Source organism: Dipodomys spectabilis, unplaced genomic scaffold (assembly GCF_019054845.1).
Source record: "Dipodomys spectabilis isolate Male_0828 unplaced genomic scaffold, ASM1905484v1 ptg000219l, whole genome shotgun sequence".
NCBI lineage: Eukaryota > Metazoa > Chordata > Mammalia > Rodentia > Heteromyidae > Dipodomys > Dipodomys spectabilis.
This window is the reverse complement of record NW_024870896.1, coordinates 5,788,527-5,811,092: the sequence shown is the minus strand read 5'-3', so window position 1 is coordinate 5,811,092 and position 22,566 is coordinate 5,788,527. Positions and strand designations below refer to the sequence as shown.

At 42.5% G+C, this 22,566-nt stretch overlaps 1 protein-coding gene across 1 annotated transcript in view; it reads right to left on the bottom strand.

The window, feature by feature from the left end:
- The window catches only part of Otud7a (OTU deubiquitinase 7A), a 174,461-nt gene that overhangs the window by 41,253 nt on the left and 110,642 nt on the right, over window positions 1-22,566 (bottom strand). Inside the window, exons 3-4 of the mRNA XM_042697420.1 lie at window positions 20,241-20,335; window positions 18,353-18,507 (exon numbers count right to left, since the gene is read on the bottom strand). Of these exons, the coding sequence (XP_042553354.1) occupies window positions 18,353-18,503 (151 nt within the window). The 5' untranslated portion in view covers window positions 18,504-18,507; window positions 20,241-20,335. The remainder of the gene's footprint in view (window positions 1-18,352; window positions 18,508-20,240; window positions 20,336-22,566) is intronic.

The following is a 22,566-nucleotide window of genomic DNA, read 5'->3' as shown; positions in this document are numbered from 1 at the left end:
TTAATCACCTCAGCTCTTCTGTCCCAGTGATGAAAAGCTGACTAGCATAGTCAAGTACAGTCTCCAGGCATATAATCTTAAAATGGTGCTTCACAAAGAATCCAAACACCGATTTTTTTTTTCATAAAGCCAAAGAAGGCTAAGTTAACTGTCAAAGTGAATCGGGTCTTGAAGATTAAAATGTGGTTGAGATTGGCAGCAGCTGGATTTATTAGGACCCTGCATCCCTAGTGTCTCATCTACCCTGGTGTGGATGCCCTATGAGGTAGAGCTCCTGCACAGTGCTTGAGAAAGACATCTCTCCCTTCAGTTAAATAGTTGCAGTTAAGAAAATTCCTCCTGCAGCTTTTAAAAAATGAAATCAGGCTAAATCCTGAAGATCAGAGAAACAAATCACTTCCTGTGGCATGGACATTTGCCAACTTAGTTCTCAGGAGAAGACTTAATTTGTCACTCCTAAAGAAAGCCTTCCAGCTCTTTCCATTCAGTGCTTATGTACCAGGAAGCTAGCCGCAGAGACTGTTGCAAAGCACTGTGGTCTAGGCCTCACATCTGGGCCAAGGACTTCCCTGGGATGCCCGGAGCCCTGAGGAGAACTGGTTCCCAACAGAGCCATTGGTCTGGCACACCAGCTACACAGCTGGCTGTGGGTGGTCAGCCCAACCTGACAGAGAGAACTGCTGGGTGCGGATGCTTTCTTATGCTTGTTCGGAATCAAAGCTGGAATTCTATGTCTGCTCAATAGTGAAGTTGTAGCTGTATGGAGATCAGGATTGAGGTGAGCTGTGCCTTGTTCCCCCACTTCCTAGATTGCCTAGCAGGAGAAGAGAGCACCTGGCAAAGCAGGTGTGGGGGATGACCCACAGTGCTGCATAAGGTCTGAGGGCTGGGAGGCCATGTCCACCTGGGAAGCCAGCGTCTATCCAGAGGCTGTGTCCACCCACGTAAATGCCATGCCCACACATTCAATGGACAGTTCAGGGGGTGCCTACTTAATGGAGTTCTATGACTTATATAATAAATAATTCCCTAATAGGATGACTTCTGGCAGAGACTCCCCGATCCCTCCTCCCCCCCCCCCCCCCAGCCCCAAATTAGGAAGGGCATCCTGAAGGTCCATCACACTGGGAGGCTGCAGTCTCTGAAGCTGAACTTCCCAGCACAGCCAGTGCTGGGGGCTATGTGGGGTGGGACCGTGGTAAGGATGCAGGATGTTGTTTTGAGAGACGTAAGACCATTGGCAGAAAGAAATGCTCTGACATTCTTTTGACTGAAAACAAAAGTGCTGTGGTATTCTTTGTAGGCTGTGGAATGAATGCCCAGATGTGCACTAGGCACACACTCATGTAAACATCAGCATGAGTGGGATCCAGCCCCTTTGTAACACGATCAGCATGGCTATCATGATCATGCCCGCCCCCCCAGTCAGTCCCTGGGATCATTCTTTATTTCTGACCACACACTTAGTAGCACAAGCTGATTATCTCATAGTTTTGGAGGTCAGATGTCTAGAGGGCGCAGCTGGTCTCTCTGCACTGAGTTTCACAACGTGGAAGTTAGGGTGTCAGCAGGACTGTGGTCCTTTCTGATGCTCTAAATGGGGAGCCAGCTTTCAGGCTTGTTCCCGTTGTGGTAGGAGTCCCTTCCCAGGAGGCGGGAGCACTGTCTCTATTTCCTTGAAAGTTGTCACCCAGAAGTCCTCATCAGCTTTCAGGGGTCACCTGGCATCCTTGGTTTATGGCTTCTTCTTCTTCTTTTTTAAAATCAGTCTTCTCAATTTTAGCTGCCTGGTGGTACCGGAGTTTGAACTCAGAGCCTTGTACTTAGCTTGATGTCATTTGAGCCATACCTCCAGCTTAGCTTTCTGTTGATTAATTGGAGATGAAGTCTTACAGACTTTTCTGCCTAGACTGGCTTCAAACATTGCTCTATATTTCAGTCTCCTCGGATTACAAGCACGAGGCTTTAAAAAAATGTGGGTTTTATATTTTATTTTATGTTATTTTATTTTTATTATTTTTTGAGCCACAGCGCCACTTCCGGCTTTTTCTTTTTGCATATGTGGTGCTGAGGAATCAAACCCAGGGCCTCAGGCATGCAAGGCAAGCGTGGGTTTTATATTTTAATGTTTCTTTCCCTTCTCTTCTTTCCTTCTTCCTTCCTTTCTGTGTTACGGATCAAAAACAGGGTCTTTCACATACTGGTCAAGCACTTTATCACTGAGATCTACCCTTAATTCCTCTAGAATCCCTTTGAAGGTAAATTATATATATGGCAGATATGAATAACATTTTTTACAGATGAATATGCAATTATTCCACCAGCATTCATTGGAAAGGTTAATCTTCCTTCTGCACTACATTATTTTTGTGTGTCTACTATCCATCAATTGTACATGAAAATTATAATAACACATTTCTCTATGTTCAAAAATATTTTATGTATATATTCATGATTTACATGACATTCTGAAATACAAGGTAACATGCTTTTTTTAAATTTTTTTTTTTTTTGCCAGTCATGGTGCCTGAACTCTGGGCCTGGGCACTGTCCCTTAGCTCTTCAACTCAAGGCTAGTGCTCTACCATTTGAGCCACAGCACCACTTCCAGCTTTTTCTGCTTATGTGGTGCTGAGGAATCGAACCCAGGGCCTCATGCTTGCAAGGCAAGCACTCTACCACTGAGACACCTTCCCAGCCCCGGTAACATGCTTTTTGTAATCAAATAAATAAATACATTCACCATTTCACAGTTACCTCTGTGTGTGTGTTTAAAGCACATAGCAAATTCCTAGCTTAAAATAAAATATTATTAGCCCTCGTGATATACATTAGACCAGTTTTGGATATGATACATTTATTTATTTATTTAGTCTGTCGTGGGGCTCGAACTCTGGGCCTGGGCCCTATCTCTCAGCTCTTCAGCTCAAGGTGAGCACTCTACCACTTGAGCCACAGAGCCACTTCTGGTTTTCTGAGTGGTTTATTGGAGATAAGAGTCTCACAGACTTTCCTGCCCCGCCTGGCTTTGAACCTCGAGTCGCAGATCTCAGTCTCCTGAGTAGCTAGGATTATAGGTGTGGGCCACCGACACCCGATTTATGCTACTTTTATAAGGAGTCTTCTTATCAGGCTTTGTTAGCTTTCCAATTTTCTAAAAAATATTCTAAATATTTTCCCAGGTTGATTTGTTTCCTTGATACCTTTGAATTTCTGTATGATGTTGAAAGTTGGCTGGTCAGTTTCCACCAAAAATATTTTTGTTTGAGACTGATTTGGAAAGAATAATACTGATGTGATCCATAGACATTTATCACTATTTTCATGTGTGTGTGTGTGTGTGTGTGTGTGTGTGTGTGCGCGCGCGCACACACACGCCATTCCTGGGGCTTGAACTCAGGGCCTAGGTGCTTTCTTTGAGCTTCTTTTGCTCAAGGCTTATCTCTTAGCTGCCACTCTACCACTTGAGCCATGCCTCTAGCCTAGCTTATTTGCTGGTGAATTGGAGATGGACTCTTCCGCTCTGATTTTTTTCTGCCAAAGCTGGATTTGAATCACGATCCTTCAGGTCTCACCCTCCTGAGTAGGGAGGATTACAGTTATGAGCCACTGGTGCTCAGAAAAAAAAAAGAGTATTTTTTTAAACTTCCGTATCTAATGATTCAATATGAAGATGTACAACTGACTGCTGTATATTGAGCTTGTATCTTACAGTGCTGTTAAACTCGTTTATCAGTTCTAGTAACTTTCAGTGAATTCCACTGGGTTGTCTCCTCCAGTCATCCCATCTTTTGTAAGGATAATAAATTAGTCTCTTCTTTTCTAATGAGGGAGCTTTTGAATTATGCTTGCTTGTTTGACTGTGGTGGTTGTCATCTGCTAGGAAAGGGTGAACATGACATCCTTGTCTTGTTCTTTATCTTCGGGGGGAAAAAGCATTCTTTTTCTCACTAGTAAATTCCATGTAGGTTTGTTTGTTTGTTTGTTTATTTGGTGTAAATAGTCTATAGCAAGTTAGAAAAGTTTCCTTCTAATTTTTATAGTTTCCTTCTAGTTTTCCAAGTCTTTTTGTTTTTGGTTGGCTGTAGGGCTTGAACTCAAGGCCTGGATACTGTCTCTGAGCTCTTTTGCTCAAGGCTAGCACTATGAGCCACAGCGCCACTTCTGGTTTTCTGGTGGTACATTGGAGATAAGAGTCTCATGGATTTTCCTGCTCTGGCTGGCTTTGAACCTTGATTCTCAGATCTCAGCTTCTTGAGATTACAGGCATGAGCTACCAGCGCCTGGTGTTTTTTTAAAAACTGGAACCGAATATCAGATTTTGTCAGACTATTGAAATATTAATGTAATTTCTATTTTTTAACATGGAAAATTGCACTAAATGATTTTTTGAAGGCTAAATTAGTTTTGCACTCTTGGAATAAAACCAACATGCTCATGATATGTCTTCTCTTTATGTTGCAAAATTATGTTTGCTAAAATTTTGTCTGTAGTGTTCACACTGATTTTCATGAAGAATCTTTATCTGTAGATTTTTCCCCTCTTGGTATTAGGTATTCTGCCTCCATAGGATGGATTTTAAGTACAGCAGCTCTTCAGGTTTCTAGAAGAGTCTGTGCAGAAGTGGGGGTACTTTCTTTTTTTCTATGTGTGGTAGAAATTACGAAGCTATTTTTGTCTTCAGGTTTCTTTGTGGGAAGGTTTTTATCTATAGCTTAAATTTTCTTTAATAAATATAGCCATTTACTTTTTGCACCTTGAGAAGAATTTATCAGTTTCATTTATGTTGTTGCATTTATTGACACAGAATTGCCCTTAATCTTTTCTTATAATCCATTTAGTGTTGGGAGGATCTCCCCTCCTCTCTTTTATTCTTCATATTGGTCATTTGCATCTTCTTTTCTTCTGATTATCTGGCATCCATTTTTTGGTTTTAATGAGTTTCCCTATCACTGTTGTTTTCTATGTGGCAGACTTCTATTCTGTACATTTTGTGTAGTAGCTCCTTCTGTATGGCCTGGATGCTGTCCCTGAGATTTTTTTTTTTGCTTAAGGCTAGCATTCTACCACTAATCCACAGCTCTACTTATGGGTTTTTGGTGCTTAATTGGAGATTAGAGTTTCAGGGACTTTCCAAACTGGGCTGGCTTCAAACTGTGATCCTCAGCCTCCTGTGTAGTTAGGATTATAGGTGGAAGGCACCAGCATCCAGCTTTTCTTTCTTTTCTTTTACTTTCTTTTTTTTTTTTCAAGACAGGGTCTCACTATCCAGCCCTCAAATGCATCATTCTAATGTCAGCTTCCTGATTGTTGGGAATAGTGTAGGCATGCACTGACATGCTTGGTTCCCTAATCTTTCTTCATCTGTACCATCCAATCTGCTGTTAATTTTACAGTTTATTTTTTAAAAATCAAAGGTGCTGGGGTGTTCATCTCTGGGAATTCAATTTGAGCTTTCAAAAAAACCCCACAAATCCTTCACTTAACAAATTGAATGTAGCTGGGTGTCAATGGGTTATGCCTTTAATCCTGGCTATTCAGGAGGCTGAGATCTGAAGATCAAGGTTCATAGCCAGCCTGGGTAAGAAAGTTCAGAGACTCTTATCTCCAGTTAACCAGCAAAAAAGCCAAAAGTGGGAGTGTGGCTCAAGTGATAAGTGTGCTAGCCTTGAGCAAAAATTCTAAAGATAGCATCCAGGTCCTGAATCCAGGCTCTACTATCAGCAGAAAAATTATTTTTTGAGTGTGTTGAATGTAAATGCAATAACTTTCACACACTCATCTGATAGTTTCAAGACCTGTACAGTTCCACTTGGGTTCTGACAGAATAGTTTCTCCTTATTATGGGTTGGGTTTCCTGGTAGCTTTTGTGTGTGTGTGTGTGTGTGCGCGCGTGCTGGTCCTGGGATTTGAAGTCAGGGCCCGAGTACTGACTCTGAGCTTCTTTTGTCTTCCCTCAAGCCATAGCTCCATGTCTGGCTTTTTGGTGGTTAACTAGAGTTAAAGAATCACAGACTTTCTTGCCTGGGCTGGCTCTGAACCACTATCCTCAGATCTCAGCCTCCTGAGTAGCTAGGATGACAGGCATGAGCCACCGGCTCCTGGCTCATTCCCGGTAATTTTTAATTGGGTACTAGGCATTATGAATTTTACATTGTTTGGCACAAGACTTATTTATATTCCTTCAAAAATTATTGAGCTGTGTTCTGGAATGTAGTTATGATGTAAGAAAATAGTTTGATCCTCTTGGGACTGAATTGTAATATTTTCTAGTTGTGATGAGAGTTTTTGGGCCAGGCTTATGTATTCCGCATTATGGGAGATAGAGCCTTCAAGGTGTGTCTACATTTCCAATTTGGTGGTTGAATTGCAGGCACTTTCTTGGCTCTATCAGCACCAGGCCTGGTTCCTTCTAATCCTCTTCTGGGCTTTTCTCCAGCCACACACAGTTTCCTCTGGGAGACTTATCAGCACACTGCTGAGTGGCAGAGGGAGTCCTCTGTGCTTTGCTGACGTCCTCTGTGTGAGCAGCCCTGCCGACGCCTGCTCTCTGGCCAGCGAGCTCCAGCGTCCTAGGCTCCAGGACGTTCCGCTCTGTCTCCTCAGGCCATGTTGTCTACCATCTCTGTCTGGGCCCCTCTTTTCTACATACACTCTGCAAACACTCTGAAGACAGGAGCAGAGCAGCTGTAGAACTCTCCTGGTTTGTTTACAAGCCCTTGGGGATAACCTCTTTTGGCTAATGTACAGAGTCTTGTCTATCCTTTTGTCTTTTTTTTTTTTTTTTTGGCAAGGTGTCAACTTTCCGACATTCCATTTTGGTTGGAAGAAGCTTCCTGGCATTATTATTATTATTAAAAATTTTATTAAGGTTACTTGCTTCCATATGCAGAAGCTGTGTACATCCTTTGCCCAGCTTTTTTTTTTTGGGGGGGGGGGGGTCAGTTGTGGGGCTTGAATTCAGGGCCTGGGTGCTGTCCCTGAGGTTTTGCATTCAAGCCTAGTGCTGTACCGTTTTGAATCACAGCACCACTTCCAGTTTTCTGGTGGTTAACTGGAGATAAGAGTCTCAGGGACTTTCCTGTCCTGGGCTAGCTTTGAACCAGGATCCTCAGATCTCAGCCTCCTGAGTAGATAGGATTACAGGTGTGAGCCACCAGTGCCCAGCTGCCCAGCTTTACTAATAATGAATTCATGGCTAATCTGCTTCAACTGTCATTTACTTCCCCAGTGCCACCATGAGATCATGTTATCCACTGATACTTCAGTTTATATCCTTTTCTTCCCATTGCTACAATTAAAAAAAAAAAATCTAAAAGTAATTAACATTCCTGAGAATGTTAATGTTCAGTAATGTTCAGTGGTCAGTCTTCCTGAATTATCTCACAAGATTGATTTTTATAGTTTGTGTGAATCAGCGAACAATGTGCCCACATTATCCCTCTGTGAAAGATCTCTGAAGTCTCTTAAAATCTCTAGCATTGGTGGCAAATGATGGCCCATAGACAGGCTGCTTGTTTTTGCTTTTTTTATAAATAAAGTTTTATTAACACATAGTTGTCCACACATCAAGGACAGGATCTTTTCTTCTTCCTTCCTGGACTATTCACTAGGCGGCTGCAACATCAAGATTTGGCTTAAATGAGAGTTCTTAATAAGTAGCAGCTTCCTTTTTCCTGCTTAATTAAAGAGTATTTTAAACTGATTTCATTTTCCACAGCTTTTTGTCCTGAAATAATTTATGCATGACTCTGGTTTGGAGCTATGATACCTGGTTCTTCTGCCAGGGCCTCTGCCCTTCTGCTCCTGCCCTCTTCCATGAGATTCAGTTTTGTGTATATGAGAGGGTCTACTCTCCGTAGGTCATTTTTTCTAGGCTGGAGCTCAGGTGACAGGAGAGGGAATGGACTCGTGCTTATTTACCACTGAAAGAGAACTGATCTGATGGCCTTAGTCAGTGGGGAGGATTCTGCCCAGGCAGACTCCCTGAAGGATGCCGAGGTGCATGTGGTTGGCCTTCCAGGGAGGAAGTGTTTAATTTCAAGCAGTCAAGACAGAGCAGACTTTTGAGTCAAGCCAATAAAACAGGCCAATGATGGTGCTTAAGTTACAACTTTCCCTAACAGAAAGGAAACGAGGGAAATAAGAGCTACTTAATTGATCACAACAACAAAAGGAAACTCACCACAAATGGTACCAATGGGTTTCAGTTTGTTTTCAAGAGTATTTAAACACACTCATCTATCTAAAAAAAGAATATCAAGTCTGATCAATGAAAGGCTATTTATGGTTTGATCATTTCCTGTCAAAAATGTCTAGACTTTAATTAAAAAAATTTTTGGATCTTCAAATAGTTGTGCAAGAAGGTTACATATAACAAGTCTATTTAAAAATGTCTAAGCTGGGCACTTGTGGCTCACACCTGTAATACTAGCTACTCAGGAGGCTGAGATCTGAGGATCACGGTTCAAAGCCAGTATGGGAAATAAAGTCTGTGAGACTCTCTCCGTGAGATGCTTTTATCTCCAGTTAACCACCAGAAAACTGAAAGTGGTGCTGTGGCTCAAACTGGTAGAGCACTAGCCTTGAACAAAAACTGCTCAGGGACAGCACCCATTCTCTGAGTTCAAGCCCCATGATCACCACCCACCCACCACCAAAATGTCTAGTTGGCATGCAGTGGCTTAATGGTAGAACATGTGCATAGTGTACACAGGCCTTGGGTTCAATTCCTGGCACATGTGCACGTGTGCGCATGCGCGCGCGCACACACACACACACACACACACACACACACACACACACACACACACACACACACACACACAGAAGCCTATAATCCTTAGCTACTCTAGAGGCAAAGATCAGGGAATTGAGATTCAAGACCGGCCTGGGCGGAGAAGTTCTAGAGACCCCATCTCACTCAATAGCTGGATGTGATGGTACCATCTTATCATCCCAGTTATAGGGAAAGTACACAGTTGGGTGCAGTGGTGCAATCCTGTCATCCCTAGTGACACAGAAGCACAGTTAGGAGGATCGCAGCCCAGAACCACTGAGGCATAAAAGGCAAAAAGAGTCTGAAGGCATGGTCCAAATGGTACAGTGCCTGTCTAGCATGCATGAGGCCATAGGTTCTATCCCCAATACTAGCAAAAAGAAAAAAAAAATAGTCTGTTGTAACAACAGAATTCTCCTCACTGGGGACAAAATAGTAGGAAGTGCCCAATGGGTAGGCTCATCTTGGTTTGTATACCTTCTGACAAGGCAGTGACAGCCCTGGTCAAAGGCCATCAGACCGCCCATGTCTTCTGTCTCCTGCATGAGATTCAGTCACCAGGCTGCTCATGCTTCACAGAGATCCTCTGATCACAGCTGGATGAGATTGGAACCATACATTCTGGTGAAATGGTAGAGAGAGGAAAGGAAAGAGAGAGAAGAGAGGAGAGAGATGGAGAGAGAGAGGGAGTGGGAAAGGAAAAGAGAAATGGGAGGAAGAGAGAGGGAGAGGAAAGAGAGACAGAGGGAGAAAGAGACAGAAGGAGAATGAGAGACAGATGAAGAGAGAAGTGGGAGAGGGAGAGAGGGAGAGAGACAAAGAGAGGAGAGGGAGAGAGATGGGGGAAAGAAAGAGGGCGAGAGAGGGAATGGGAGAGGGCGAGGGAGAGACAGAGCACTCTAGTCACATATACCTGGTATTTGTGGCTGTGAGATGGATTGCTTTCATGTTAATCAGAAGAGTGAGCACTCTGGTGGCCACCCTGTGTGTGCTTCACCTTAGGGTGATTTGCAGAGCCAAAGCATCTCAGGTAGCCATGGACATGGTGGTCTCCAGGTAGAGATCCTCTGGGCTCTTCCCACCTCCGCCACCTCTGTCAGATACATGGAAAGCTTCCTCATGCTGCTATGTCTAATTGAAGAGATGGAGTCTTGCTATATGGTCCAGGCTGGCATTGAATTCCTAGGCTCAAGTGATCTTCCTGCTTCACACTGAGTAACTGGGACTACAGGTATGTGTCATAACCCCTGGCTCTTTCCATATATATATATATATATATATATATATATATATATAGTGAAAATAACGTTCAGAGGGGTTGCAATTACATGGGCAAGATAATGAGTACATTTCTTATCAAGCATTGTTGCCTCCTCCTTTGTTTCCCCTTCCTATCCCTTCCCATCTCCCACCCCCTCCCCCACTCCACTCCCCCTAACTTAGTTGCCATTGTTTCCCTTAGCTTTGCCAATTCCACAGGAAGAGTCTGAAAAATAATTATTGTAGGGCCATGTGAAATGTTAGCTTCATGTCAATAGTTTTTCTAAATGCGACCTGGCCATACTGCTCAGGAATTTTTTTCTATGGGTTACAATATAAGTGAGACACGTGTTTGCTGAAAGAATATTTTGGTAGAGCTACAAAAGCTGATCAAGATGCGTTGTATACATAAACTGCTTTGTTAAATGGCAAAAAAATTCAGTACATATCCTAAAAATTAAGAACTGAAGGAAAGGGTGGGTTGGTTGGGAGGGGTGAGAAGAATGTTGAATGGGTGACATTGATCAAGATATATTGTGTTTATAAACTGCCGTGTGAAATGGTAACTCCTTTGTACAACTACCTAATGACAATAATAATGATAATAAGAATAAATAATAATAAACCAAAAGCTGAACCTCACTGTTACTGCAAATGAATGTGTTGCTTTCTCCCTAGGTAGGGAGCAGACACTTCATAAACAACTTGTGGGCTTAGCTCCCACTCAAAACATCTTCCTAATTAACTCCTAATAGATGGCTGGTGGCCAGACAGAGTCTAGCACATGGTTGTTAGCTATAAGGTCGCTGTTTTTGAATACTTTTTGCAGTCTTCCAGAGTATGATTTCATGTGAAAATAAGCTAATTAGCCACATCATAAGCGGGTTTACTGACACATTCCTCCAGTGATTAGTGAAAACTTCTGATTTTGTTCTGTACATGGAGTGCTGTGAAGGTCCAGAAGGGCTGTGGATAAGAGGCCACCTGTTAGGTGACTTGGATTTGCAAAAGTATTTCAGGGACATGAGGAACTTCAAATGCTGGTTCCTAATGTGTGGTGGTAGGTTCTGCTATGTTCTGATCACTGCTTCAGGGGAATTAATTGGCCTCAGCTTACTTTCTAAATGCCTCCTCAGCTATGTATCATATACTATGTCAATAGTAATAAATTATTAATATATAGTATATTAACATAATATATAGTATTTTATGTATTAGACTATATAGTATATATTATATTATGTATTATACAATGGTATCATATAGTATACACTATATTAATTAGTATATATATTATATAATACATATAACAATTATATAATATATAAATACCAATCTATATAAAATGCTAGTAGTAGGGTTTGAACTCAGAACACGGTGTTTGCTCAGATGATGCTCTACCATTTGAGCTATATACCTCCAGCATGGCTTTTTGCTGGTTATTTTTGGAGATGGAATCTCTCAGACTTTTCTGCCCAGCTGGCTTCAAACTGCAATCCTCTGGGCCTCAGCTTCTAGAGTAGTTAGCAGTAAAGCACCTGGCTGAGGTATCACATTTAAAGAGCTTAGTGTCTGACATGTAAGTGTCCTTATACGCTAGATCTAGAAGAGAGCAATTCAGAGGCTCCAAACACAAGGGCGTGTTGAGGAGAGAGAAATGCTAACTACCCTGGATTGGATTCATGCACATTGGTGCATGAATTCATGGCATTGGTGTCATGCCATGGGCCTTCCAGGTTCAAGAACCATGAGGACAAGTAATCCTCTGTTCTTTATAACTCTCTGTCTCGGCACTCTGCTATAGCAGCAGAAAATGGACTGAGACAGGGGATATCACAAGTTTTTGGGACACATCTGTTTCATTTCAGGGCCTCTTTGGCCAATGGTGACATGAAGGAAATGGGAGGTGGGGAGGATTACCTTCCATTTGGGGGTGATCTGTGTTTATTTTTTGTTGGACTTCCTGTATCCTGTTGTCTTAACCTGTCTCCTGATTGAGCTTTGACCATCAAGGCAATTTTTGTTTTTATCAGTCAATTTTTTTTTATCAGGGCCTGGATGCTGTCCCTGAACTCTTTGGCTCAAGACTAGTGCTTTACTACTTGAGCCACAGCTCCACTTCTGGTTTTTTTTAGGTGGCTCATTGGAAATAAGAGTCTCATAGACCTTCTTGCCCAGGCTAGCTTCGACCTGTGACTCTCAGCTTCCTGAGTAGCTAGGATTGCAGGCATGAGCCACCAGCACTGGGCTCAAGGCAGTTTTTTAAATCCTATAGACAACCCCCTCTTATCCATTATTAGATGTATTATTTGTACCCTCCCAGCACATTTTTCTGAGGCCTGCCTAAGAAAACATTACATTTTAAAAAGCATTGGCATTTACAGAAATCTTGATCCAAGTAGCTTGATGTCTCAAGGAACCTACCCTCCACGTGGAATCAGTGGGATCAGCAGGCATGCCCCAGTCCACGTGAGATGAGCAAGTCACCTCTCTCCCATTGTAGTCATGACAACAGATTAGCTATTGACTCACTCTTACTATAAAGGCCATTATCACAATGTCAGAAGATAGTCACTAGCTCATGCCTATAATCCTAGCTACTTGGGCAGCTGAGATCAGGGGGATCACAGTTATGGGCCAGCTTGGGCAGAGAAAGTTCAAGAGATCTCCAGCTCCACAGGAAAAGCTGGGCCTGGTCTTGAATGCCTGTTACTTCAGCTAAGGCAGGAAGTACAAATAGGAGTGTGGTAGCCCAGGCTTACTCAGTCAGAAAAGCAAGCCTCTATCTCAAAAATAACCAGAGCAAAAGGAACTGGAGGCGTAGTTCAAGTGGTAAGAGTGCCTGCCTAGCAAGCATAAAGCTCTGAGTTTCAACCCCAGTAATGCAAAAAACAAACAAAATCCCCAAACAAGCAAAAAGCAAAACAACCCCCCCCCCAAGCCCACAAAAATATCAAAGGGCAATAATTGTGGTGAAGATGTGGAAGAAAGGGAACTCTTGCATGCTGTTGGCTGTAATGTAAATGAGTGCAGCAATTTTGGAAGACCATATGGAGTATGCACGTAAGAGAGTAAAAGTAATTACCACGATTGGTAATCCCACTGCTGGGTACAGATCCAAAGGAAGTAAAATCAGTATGTGGAGGAGACATCTGCACTCCTGTGCTGATCGAAGCAGTATTCACAACAGTCAAGATAAGAAATCAGTTCAAGTGACTAGCAACTGACGAATGGGTAAAAAAGCAGGTGTGTGGGGGGGGGTACACAGGCACAGTGGAAAATTATTGAATCCTGAAAAATGAAATCCTGTTACTTGTGACACCATGAAAAAACCTGGAGGGTTGTATGTGAAGTGAAACAAATCAGGCATAGAAAGACAAGGACCACATGGTCTTGACTCATGCAAGGATACCAGTATTCTTAAAGAAAAAAAAAATGTTAAAAAGAGTGGATGTGAAGTGTTCTCACTACGGAATGGTAGGTTAATTATCTAGGGATAAGCACTGTGTGATGTGAATATATAAACACATACATCTATGTTTACCTATGTATACTTTAAAACAAGTATACCTATGTATACTTGGAAACAGTTTTTGTCCATCAGTTTACAAATAAATGTAACCAATGCAGATGAAGGAAGGAGGTCACTATCAATGCCACACAGACCTAGTGGGGACTTTGTCCCCTGTCCTCATGTCCCCATGTGAATCAGTGCAGCCTCAGACCCAGAAGTGGGTGTTTATTGCTGAAGGAGTCCTCCAGCAACTCCCAGGAAGCAGCAAAGAGATCTCTCTTGCTCAGGAAGTGTGTGGAAATCCCTCATTCCTATCCTTTTCTTTTTGTCTGAATCTTTCTACCCCACCACCCCTTCCTCACCCCAAGTACTCTGGGTCCCGGACCTCAAGAAATTCTGTGACAGCAATTGTGGGGGTGTCTCTGGCTGGGGGAACTTTCCTCTCCGACCACATGATCTGTGGTCGCTAGAGGGCAGAATAATTCCTTCATCTCGTCTCTCCCTGGCTCCTGACTGCCCGCTGTAGACAAGTGAAGTAGGAAAATAAGCCCCTGGGATGGAACTGGAAATGTGGAGTTGGTGGTAAGAGATTCTGCAGGTGCTGGAGTCTGAGAGAGCGAACTCTTTAAAGCTGTTCATGAACTCTGAGCTGCACCGGTTGGAATATGATGCTGAAAAAGCAATGTGTAAATGGGCCACAGGCCACTGTAAATTCACAGAGTGGCCGCTAGGAGGCTCTCCAGGGAGACAGAGTCAAACAGAGCTTCTCAGCCTTGATATAGGAGCTATGTTTATGTCTAAATTCCAAGATACTTTTATAAAACAAAGTTAATGAGGTTCACTGTAAGAGCCAAACAACAAAGAGAACCTCAAATCATAACTTTCAAAATATCTTGTATGCAATTTAAGTTTACTTGATATCCCAAACTTAAAAATGCCCACAAAACACATAACCAGAGAAATCTTAGTAACTGCATTAGTATGAAACACTCTCAAAAGTTTCAGGAAAGAAACAGAAGATCAGAAGAAGAACCAAGTAGAAAAGTTAGATTTTTTTTTCTCCAAAAACCAAATAAACACAAAGGAAAATGAAATACTCCCTAGAGGTCTGAATAACAGAATGGGGATGGCGGAAGAAAGAGCTGGAACATTTGTGAATAGATTGGTGGAAATGATCTAATCTGAACAAGATGTGGAAAAAAGATTGGGGGAGGAAGTGAATAGTTCAAAGAGGAGTGGAGGAAAGTGTGGAGCAGAAAAAAATATTTAAAGAAGAAGCTTAATGGTAGGAAGATAACCATCCTGTTAAAGCCAGTCATCATGAATGGGCTACTATGAAAGAGCTGCCATGAATGAATCGCCATGAAGGTAGCTGCCACTCAGGACAGGAGATTTCCTTTTCTTGAAATTTCTCTGCTAGAACTTAGTGGAAAAACCTGCATGCTCCTGGATTGGGAGGATCAACATCGTGAAAATGGCAATACTTCCAAAGGCTATCTACAAATTCAATGCGATACCTATCAATATTCCAACCTCATCCTTCAATGAAATAGAAGAAACAATCCAAAAATTCATATGGAACAATAAAAAGACCCCGAATAGCAAAAACGATCCTTAACAGAAAGAACAGTGCTGGAGGAATATCAATACCAAATTCCAATCTCTACTACGAAGCCATAGTAATTAAAACAGCTTGGTACTGGCACAAGAGCAGACCTGAGGACCAATGGAATAGAACTGAAGACCCAGATATGAACCCACAGACCTATAGCTATCTAATCTTCCATAAGGGAGCTAAAAAAATAGAATGGAGGAAAGACATCCTCTTCAGTAAATGGTGCTGGCAAAATTGGTTAATCACCTGTAGAAAACTAAAGCTAGATCCTTATATATCACTCTGCACCAGAAACAACTCCAAATGGATCAAAGACCTCGAAGTCAAAGCGGACACTCTGAAAACATTACAGCATGGAATAGGAGAAACCCTAGGGCTCCTTGGCACCAGCCGAAATTTTCTTAAGAGAGACCCAGAAACACAACAAATCAAAGAAAGGTCGGACAAATGGGATTGCATAAAACTGCAGAGCTTCTGCAAGGCAAAGGACATAGCTAGCAAGATAATAGAAAGCCCACGAACTGGGAGAAGATCTTCACTAGCCATACAACAGACAAAGGTCTCATATCTAAAATATATTTAGAACTCAAAAAATTAAATCCCCCAACAACTCCTCAAATGAACAACTGCCTGATAAATAAGTGGGCTAAAAACTTAAAAAGAAACTTCTCTGAAGAGGAAATAAGAAAGGCCAATAGACACATGAAGAAATGCTCAATCTCTCTAGTCATTGAGACTAATCAACATTGAGATTCCACCTAACCCCAGTTAGAATGGCTATAATCAAGAAATCTAATAACAACAGATGCTGGAGGGGATGTGGCCAAAAGGGAACCCTACTGCATTGTTGGTGGGAATGTAAACTTGTTCAACCACTTTGGAAAGCAGTATGGAGGTTCCTCAAAAGACTCCACATAAAGCTCCCCCATGACCCAGCAATCCCACTTCTGGGCATTTACTCAAACGACCACAAACAAGGCTACCAGCACAACTATGTTTATCGCAGCATTATTTACCATAGCTAAGATATGGAACCCACCCAGATGCCTCTCATTAGATGAAAGGATCAAGAAAATGTGGCATATATACAAAATGGAATTCTATGCCTCCATCAGAAAGAAAGATATCACCCCATTTGTTAGGAAATGGAAAGACTTGGAAAAATTATATTAAGTGAAGTAAGCCAGGCCCAAAGAAACATAGGTCCCATGGTTTCCCTTATTTGCAATAACTAGTATATGTCTAGGACAAGCAGAAAAGGTCAAAAGCTATGTACATATGACCATATAAGATGATGTTAAGCGAAATGAACCCCGAGACAGGGACACAAGTGGTTTTTTCTTGTTTGCTATTGTTTTTTTAACATACTTATAATGTACTATGTGATTTTTTTGTTTCTTTGGTATGTTCCTCTCCCATAGTGTAACCCCTGTTTTCACTGTATTTGAATCTGTTGTCCTGCATCTTGTATATACATTTTTCTAATTTGGGGAGGGGAAGGGAAAAAACAAAATGCTTACATAGGGATACAAGTTGACCCATTGTAACAATGAGACGTACAACTATGTTGAAAATGAACTTTACAACTTGGTGGGGAGGGAGGAGTTGGGGAGGGAAGAGATGGTAGGGGAAAAACAAAGGAGGAGGTAACAATACTCGATAGGAAAGGTACTCATTACCTTACTCATGTAGTTGTAACCTCTCTGTACAATATCTTTACAATAAAAAATATATTAAAAAAAAGAAGAGGCTGAAAGGTAGGAAGATAACCACCCTGTGGAAGCCAGACACCATGAACGTGCTGCCATGAATAAGCTACCACTCAGGACAGATTTCCTTTTCTTAAAATTTCTCTGCTCCAGAAGTATAAATTACAAGGTGCAGAATCAGTAAATAGTCAAGTACCAGTATTTGTCACAACTTCTAATGTTCACAATCACTGTGTGTGTGTGTGTGTGTGTGTGTGTGTGTGTATGGAGGTGCCAGAGTTGGTATGGAGGACAAAGGTAAAGGGTAAAGGGAGAAAGTTTCCTTACATCTCACAGGACGTAGGGAGGTCCAGCCTCCTTCCTGGTAGAGGCTATTGCATAATATGAGTGGGAGGTGAGATTCACATATATCACAGACATTCCCTCAACTCATTTTATTCTCAACTCCAAGTTGGTTTGGAACTATGGGATTTCCTCATCATCTTAGCTTTCCATCAGATTGAAAAGCTATCCTCATCTACATGCATCTGGAGTAATTCTTCCTTAAGTGATTGTGCTTCACTAGTTTTGAAAATTGTAACTTAAACATCTCGAGCAGAAAATATTAAGAAAAAGATCCTTCCTTTCACTCCGTGGTCCTAAGTGATACTGGGCTCTTCCGAGTTTTCTGTCTATCAACACCGTCATTCCCTCCCCTTCTCCCCACCCCGCCCCCCAAAAAAAAGGAAAAAAAAGAATCAAAGCTGTACTAAGTAAATCCAACTTAGAGACTGAATCTGACCTTTAATATCTAGTCTGTTTTGATCATGGCTGAGTAAATATCTGAGTAAACAGGATGTGCATTTTTTGTTCACACATCAAATGGTGCTTTTACTTGAAAAGACTGAAATGCGCTTTGATTTCTTTTTGTGTTGGTACAGAGGTTTGAACTCAGGGCCTCTTATTCTTGCTTAGCTCTTTTTGAACAAGTCTAGCACTCTACCACTGGAGCCACACCTCTAGTTCCCATTTCGATTTCTTGCTGATGAATTATTTCCAACTATCTTATGGACTATGAGGTTATTTTTTTCCCACCATAACTTTAGCCTAAGACATTTTTTTTTGTCTCAGCTAAGAGTCATAAAATTGAGATGTTCCATTAAAGTACTTTCTAGAATGTTCTTATAGTTTCTAATCCACCCAATGTATTTTCTTTCAACATGATTACCGATACATTTTTGACTGAATATCTTTAAGAGTTAACTGGTCTGTGCTTTATGTACTTTTATTTTACTGCAGAGAGCACAGTGATCAATAGATCACACAGACCAGAATCACTAAATCATTTCATCTCTCATGAACATTTTCTTCCATTTTGGACACGGCCAAATACTGTGCAGGTAATATGACTGTCAGGTCATGGAACTCTTTAGCCCTGGGTGGGAGAGAGGTCAGGCCTGAGCGGGAGGTGGGGAGTTGATGAGGAGCTCCATTACCTTCCAGCAGATCTCTAGCCAGACCAGGTTCTGCTCCCGTGGACCGAACAAAGTCTGACAGGACTGCGTCCATATCAAGCGTCATAGGATCATGTAGAAGTGCTGCCCAGCACTCGGCCGAGGTGGGGTTTGGAAGCAGGCTAGAAACCATCCATCTGCAAGAGACAAGAGAGGGCATCTCATTATGGAGAGCACTGGACCTGAGAGCAGCCACACATGGGCAGCGAGCTACCGCCACCAACTTTTGAGCAGCTTTTGAATTGCTTTGGGAGGATGGCTGCTGCATTCCTCATGGAAGATATTCCATTATAAATATCCAACTAAAGTATCATTCCTCTCTACATGCCAGCCACCTCGGGGTGCTAGGGTCTGTATGTCTGTGTGTTTTCTCTGCCCTCCACTTTATATGCCGGGATCTAACCTCAAGGTGACATCAGGAGGCGGGGCCTGTTGGAGGTGACCAGGTTGTGAGGGTGGAGGCCTCATGATGGGATTCGTGCCCTCAAAAGAGCGATCCTTGCTCCTTCTGCCATGTGAGGACAGCAAGAAGGTGCCATCTGTTAGCCAGGAAGTGGCATATAACAAACATGCTGGTGCCTTGATCCGGGACTGTAAGCCTCTAGGACTGTGAGAAATAACTTCCTGTTGTGTTTAAGCCTCTTGGTTTGTGGGATTTTATAATAGCAGCCCCGATGGACCAAGGCAAGGGAATATTACTAATGCCAAAGTCTTCCATTTCACCTGTCAATTCTAACAACCACCAATAGGGAAAGAAAATAAAGACTGGATTGTTTGAAACAATCAAACATATAGAGAGGGTAAATTTAGCAAAATGAGATTTCTAATTCTCCTCTGAGTTATAGAGACATGTAACTGCGTTAACCTCCCCATTACATGCATTTCCCTACATCCCTAAGCCCTCCTTAGGCTATTAGGAGAGACTCTGGGGTCAGCAAACTTGCTGAAGATGACTTCTAAAATTAATCTGCTGTCTCCCTGAGAGTTATCATACTCAGGGTAATAGCCCAACAAAATTCACAAGGAAGTCAGGTTTCCTAAGAACGATTACAATCAGAGGACTAAACTGGCATCCAGGAGCTGGACTACGGGCTGTCTGCAAGAGCCAATTGCTAGGGAAAAGCAGCCTTTACCAGCAATACAAGGGTGGCTCTTATCAGTAAAGCAGTCTGGGGGACCACCACTGGTCTCAGTCATGGCTGATAAAGTACAAGTGTACCCCACAGCGTGCAGATGAGAGAGAGGTCATCACCCCTATGGCCCATAGTAGGCCAAATGTAGTCCTCTACTTGTTTTTGTAAATGAAGTTTTATTGGAACACAATCACGTCTTTACATAATGACTATGGTAGCTTTATACATGGTTTGCTTTGGTAGTAAAAAGCTCCAAAAAAACCATACCCCTGAACGTATTTACTTACTATTTGGGTCTTCATAGAAAAAGCCTGTTGACTCTAAGAGGGAAACCTTTATGCTAGTGGGTATGTCATTAATTTTTCACCCTGTGAGTGAGTTTAAGTTTCCTCTATTGGTGAATGGCCTTTGTTTCTTCTTAGTGATAGCTACAGCTGGTCTGTGCTCAGTGGATGGGCTCTGCGGCACTTGCTGGAGCTTTAGAATGAGCATGTTAGTCTAATTTGAACCCAGATTTACCTATGACCAGCTGTGCCAGGTTGGTTCAACCTCTCAGGTCAACCTGTGCCTCTGTCAGAAGGCAACAAATAAAAGAGGCTCACGTCACGACAAAGACCAGAGGAGCTATGCCTTTGGGCAAGGAAGGCTGGAGTCTTGGGCTATCCATTGCCATTACACCATCTTGCACACGGCTACCATCTGTTTGGTAGAGTTAAAAAGTAAGAATATGATTTGACCTGATGTATAGGGTACCAATTAGGAAATTGCCTTCTTCCTTCCCTCCATTCACTAGAACTTCGGCCCAGAGAGTGTCTTCTTTGGTCACTGCCACCTGGGGGAGAAACCAGAGAACAAGGTCTTGTTATTCTCCTTATCTTAGAGACCAGGCTTGGGTGTCACATGGAGAATGTGCTTTGTTTCCTTGATACAGGAGTCTGCATCTGGGGCGGGGCCAACTGCTCGACGCAGGCCCTCTGCCTCCCGGGGTGCTCCAGGTGCTCGCTGGCCAGCTGGCCTTCACCTCCCACATTTCACTGAGCAACTGCATTTCAACGAGTGTACAGTGTCACATTATCGAGCTGTCAGAAACGTTACGAGTAATCATCACATCAGTGCATTCAATCTCAGTTACCGTGGTAAAATGTATATAATGTGAAATCTACCATTTAACGATTGTAAAGCTCACAGTTCAGCGAGATTTCGAGTGCTTTCCCACTGTTATGCAGTCATCACCGCCATCTCTCTCCAGAAGGGTTTCATCTTTCTGAATTGAAAACATTTTATTAAATCCTCCCTTCTCCAGTCCCTGGCAACTTTTATTTTGTCTCTGAATTTGATGACTCTAGGTACCTCATATAATGGAATCACACAGCGTTTTCCTTTTGTGTCTGGCTCATTGCATTTAGTATCATGTCTCTTCAAGGTTCATCCCATTGTTATAGCCAGGCTCAGAATTCCCTTGCTCTTCAAGTCTGAGTGATATTCCATTCTGTGTATATGCCACCATCCAACCACTAGGTTCATCTGGTTGCTGGGAATCATGAGATCTCATCTGTTTGGTGACCCTGATGGATATCTACCAACAAAAGATTGAAGACTTGTACTCACATCTATTCTCTATCTGTCCCTAGTGCAAGGTACATGCAGATGAAAGAAAGGATGTGCTTAAAATGAATGTGGCTAGAAGCTACTGTGCAAATCTGCCTCAACACGTTGCTCTTTAGTCTAACACTGCTACCACTACCACAGCCAAGACCTCACTTTTGTACCCCCAAGATGATAGGGGAGCAGCTGCGTGAATGGAGACCCTGGATCCTGATCTCCTCAGGCCTTCACCCTGCTGCTCCATGGCCCAAGTGTACTATTGTGCCTTGTTGGTTTTAGTGGCTCAGTTTCCATGTCTAGCTTCTGTTTCTTTGCCTACCTATTCATCCTGGCATTTTGACAGATTATCTCTGAGACTTGGCATCCAACCTGGGGGTGTGGGGTGTCAAGTTGTCTCCCTGTGACTTTGTGAGGAAGCAGCAGCACTGTGTGGGGACTAGGGATGGCTCTGGAATCAATCCTGGGGCTGAAGTGTCTTTGCTATTTACTGTCTGTATGCCTTAGGCAGGCTACTTTGCCTCTCTGTGCCTGTTTCTCAAGCCATATATATGGAATAATAATAGTATCACAGGGATGAAATTTTAGGTATTGGGGTGTTAAAGTGTATGGGTCCATACACAATAAGCACCAGCCATTGCTGAATTCTCTGCAAGGACCCTAGATCTTCCCTTTTCAAGTGTCCACTGAACACATTTTTTTCTTACACCGTTTTCCAGAGTCTGGAGTTCATTGATGGCTCCTATTGTGTCTTGTGGCATTTGTACCTCCTGTAAATTTGCACTTGATGAGATGCAGGCTTAGTTTTGGGCTCATTTTGGTACTATCTTTTCTATCAAGTGGTACTGAATGTTTAACTATCTCCGCTTGTGATAGAAGCAGCCACTGATGAGCATTACCTACAACAACCATCAGTTCATTATGAGCGGCACAGACTGATAGTCGAATTGCTTCCTTCCTTCTCCATTTATCAACTGGAATTCTTACATAGGAAAAAAACTTGCACTCATCTCCATTTGGTCATTCAGTGACAGATTTCAAGTAGAAAAGGCAAGATAAATGCTTTGTTTACCACCTTTCACCTGATTTTATTGGATGAATTGGCACGTTAGGTTTCTCCAATGATTGTCAACTTGTTTCCTTTCTTTAAAAAATGTCCTTTTCACTGAGTGCTGGTAGCTCACACACTTGTAATCCTAGCTACTCAGGAGGCTGAGATCTGAGGATCAAGGTTCAAAGCCAACCCAGGCAGGGAAGTCTGTGGGACTTTTATCTCCAGTTAACCAACAATAAGCAAGAAGTGGAACTGTGGCTAAAGTGGCAGAGTGCCATTCTTGAGTGCAAAACCTAAGGGACAACATCCCGGTTCTGAGTTCAAGCCCCACTACCAGCACATGCACGTGCATGCTTGTGCGTGTGCATACACACACACACACACACACACACACACACACACACACA